General features: G+C 53.2%; 1 protein-coding gene across 1 annotated transcript; it reads left to right on the forward strand.

Annotated features, from left to right (window-relative positions):
* Positions 1 to 232: 232 nt before the first annotated feature.
* LOC123115355 (putative gamma-glutamylcyclotransferase At3g02910) lies at positions 233 to 1,329 on the forward strand. The gene has a single exon (XM_044536525.1). It carries the CDS (start codon positions 233 to 235, stop codon positions 1,004 to 1,006), a length of 774 nt encoding a protein of 257 aa, XP_044392460.1. The 3' UTR covers positions 1,007 to 1,329.
* The last annotated feature ends 1,825 nt before the right edge of the window (positions 1,330 to 3,154 follow it).

Raw genomic sequence — 3,154 nt, forward strand, 5'->3', positions numbered from 1 at the left:
CCTGGTCTCCTGGATGTCTCCACGTTTTCTTGTTGCCATCCGGCCGGCCGGCCACGTGACACAAGCCTCGCTCCGCGCCGGCCGGGCTTTGTTTGATTTACCATGCCATGTTGCCATGCATATCTCTTCTCATCGGGTAACATACATATGCATTTGGATGCATGTTTTCTCCGTCGGAGAAATTTGAAATACCAATTTGAAGAAGCTGAGGCAGAAATTTCGAAAAGTTTGAATGAGACAGGCGGAGCGTGGCTGGGTGTCACGAGACGAAAGCTACGGGCGACGCAGGGCCCACGCCACGTCGACCACCGGTCCACCCCGCGTCGCCAATAAATGCAGCGCCCAACCTACCAAACCAAACAGCCCAAGACCAAATCTCTCCTCCCTCCCCTGCCAATCAGCTCCGTCCGCCCGTCCGTACATCCGCCCACCCATCCCCATGGGCGCCGCCGAGGAGCAGCACCCGCCGGCGCCGGCGCCGGCGGCTGTTGAGGAGTCGAAGCGGACGCTGGTGTTCACGTACGGCACGCTGAAGCGGGGCTTCTCCAACCACGGGCTGCTGCAGGACCTGGCGCGGGCGGGGGACGCGGCCTTCGTGGCCGCCGCCGCCACGGCGGACCCGCTCCCGCTCGTCTGCGGGCCCTACCGCGTCCCCTTCCTCCTCAACCTCCCCGGCGAGCACGGCTGCCAGCGCGTCCGCGGGGAGCTCTACTCCGTCACCGCCAGGGGCCTCGCCCGGCTCGACGAGCTCGAGGGCGTGTCCCGCGCGCACTACGAGCGCCTCCCCGTCTCCGTCGTCGTCGATGGCGAGGAGGGGACAGTGGAAGAGGTGGTGGCGTACTACGCGCACCGCGGGTACGCGGCGGAGATGTGGGCGCGGAGCGGGCGCAGGGGCCACGCCGAGTACTCCCCGGCCGTGGCCGCCGGGTACGTCCGCCGCGTGGACCGGCCCCAGCACCTCACCTTCCTCGACCAGATCCGCGTCTTCGTCTCCTCCCAGTCCTGACGCGAGATTGGATGATCTTGGCTCTCGATTTCGCCGCACCGCCGCCGCCGACGAGGACCGTACGGTCGAGTTGTTCCTCCGTTTCAGATTTGGTCTGGTGTGGTGTCGTTTGTCACTTTGCTTCTGCGCTTATCTGTCTCCTTGTCTGGAACTGAAAGATGCGTGCCGTGCCAGATTGATAGATGGATACACTTATCAGTGTCACAATAATAATTGTTGCTATGTGCATCCATCTTTCTACTACCTCCGTCCGGGTTTATTGATCCCCATTGTATTTTAAGCCAAATTTTGATCATAGATTAAACTAATAAAATATTCACGCATGTCATCAAACATTATATTTTTAAAAACTATGTTCAAATATGTGAGTGACAACCTGACTTTGTGTATGTGCTTCAATTATGTGCCACATAGTAATTGTCAAATTTGCTTTTTTTTCATGGTAATACGCGTCTCATTTATAAAATAAAGATCCGATTACAAGGCGCTACAACCTACAGGAAACGGGATCGTCGCGCCGTCGGCCAGGCTCCTCAGGTCGCCGCTGGATTGAAAATAGGATCGCCGGATCGATCGGCGACCGTGACAGTTCCAACAAGAGGAGGAGATCACGATTTGCTGATTCCAAACAAATTTCTCCTCAAGCTTCAATTATAGGTAAAATCCTCTTTCTATAATCCCCGGATTAATCTATTTTTCTTCAGTCAATTTGACTCCATAGTCTTCTTATAACCCTATTCTCCATAAACTTGAAGGGAAAGGGAGATCTAGGCGTCCAAAGAGAAGGGGATTACCTAGCAGCAAAGTGGTCCAAGGGCAAAGTCAGCAAGGGGATCGCACGCCTAACTCAATCCTCCAGGTTATTTTGTTTCAATTTCATGCCAAAATTCGTGTGTTGTTTGTGTGCTAAGATTTCATCTAGAAAGGTAGTTAAGCTTTGTTTGAACATTGATTTGAAGATTGCTTACCGCCCTTGCTGCGCGGTAGAAAAGTAGTTTAAGCTGAAAACATGTTTTTCAATGAATAAGTGTGATTCTTGATATATTATATACCATGTAACACATTATAGGCTACATATTACTATTATAGATCTATTTTTCTAGTACGGTAGGCCTTGTTTTAGAGTTTGGCACAGGGCCCCATATTTTGTCGGCCCGGCCCTGCACGTAAGCATCGATATACAAGACTGAAAGGATAGGATAATCCTACGAAAAATACCAGTGCCTGTTCCTCTCCTCTGACACCACAGAAGCGACCATCAAAGGAAAAGAAAACAGATCACCTCTTCACCCGAGCTCGACGCGGCTCCATCGCTGATCAGTAGCTTTACAGACCTCGAAAGTAGTTTGTCAGAAGCAAAACCATTGCCGTTAAAAGAATCAGATCGGGGCAACATGTCCTGGGACATGCCATCAAACTCTAGATTTGACACCCCCGCACGACAACAACGTCGAAGGAGGAAACCAAAACTGTCACCCACCAACCACAAACCCAGCACGGGATGCACCATCTTCCAGTTGTCACTTGCGCAGACAACCGTCTGCGCGTACTCCTCGATGACAAAACATCCCTGCTCCACCATGACGTCGGAGACAACGCCACAGCAACAGAGACAGAGCAGAAGGAGAGACACACCTGATGAAGTCGCTACCGCCGCCTCGCCGACATCATCCATGAACCCTAACACAACCGATCTGAAGGATTGGCAATCACATGATGCCATTAACTCCGAGACGCCGCCATGAACGGCACTGCCGGTGTGGGAGTGAAGCTGAGTCAGATTTATTCGTCCGGGCGCCGCTCCCACCACCCCAACGGTGCACCACGACCTACAAATCCAAAACCTAACGACAGAACGGAGGAACATGGTCCCCCTCCCTCCTGCCGCCGGAGCAGCCGGAGGGAGAGGGGGCCAACGCCCTGGCCGGCTGAGATCGGAGGAAGAAAATCGCCTCCCTGGCTAGTCGCCTGGCGTGGCGGCGGCTAGGGTAGGGAAGTCAATTGTTGAATTTGCTTGGATACCAGACACACATTTACTCGACGTTTACGGGATTTCAGTACACGTTGCGTGAGTGTGCGATCCAAGTACCTATGCGTGATTGTAAAACGCTAGAGCAACAAACAAATTGTGCTATACGCGTTGCCTAA

This window comes from Triticum aestivum, chromosome 5B (assembly GCF_018294505.1).
Source record: "Triticum aestivum cultivar Chinese Spring chromosome 5B, IWGSC CS RefSeq v2.1, whole genome shotgun sequence".
Classification (NCBI taxonomy): Eukaryota; Viridiplantae; Streptophyta; class Magnoliopsida; order Poales; family Poaceae; genus Triticum; species Triticum aestivum.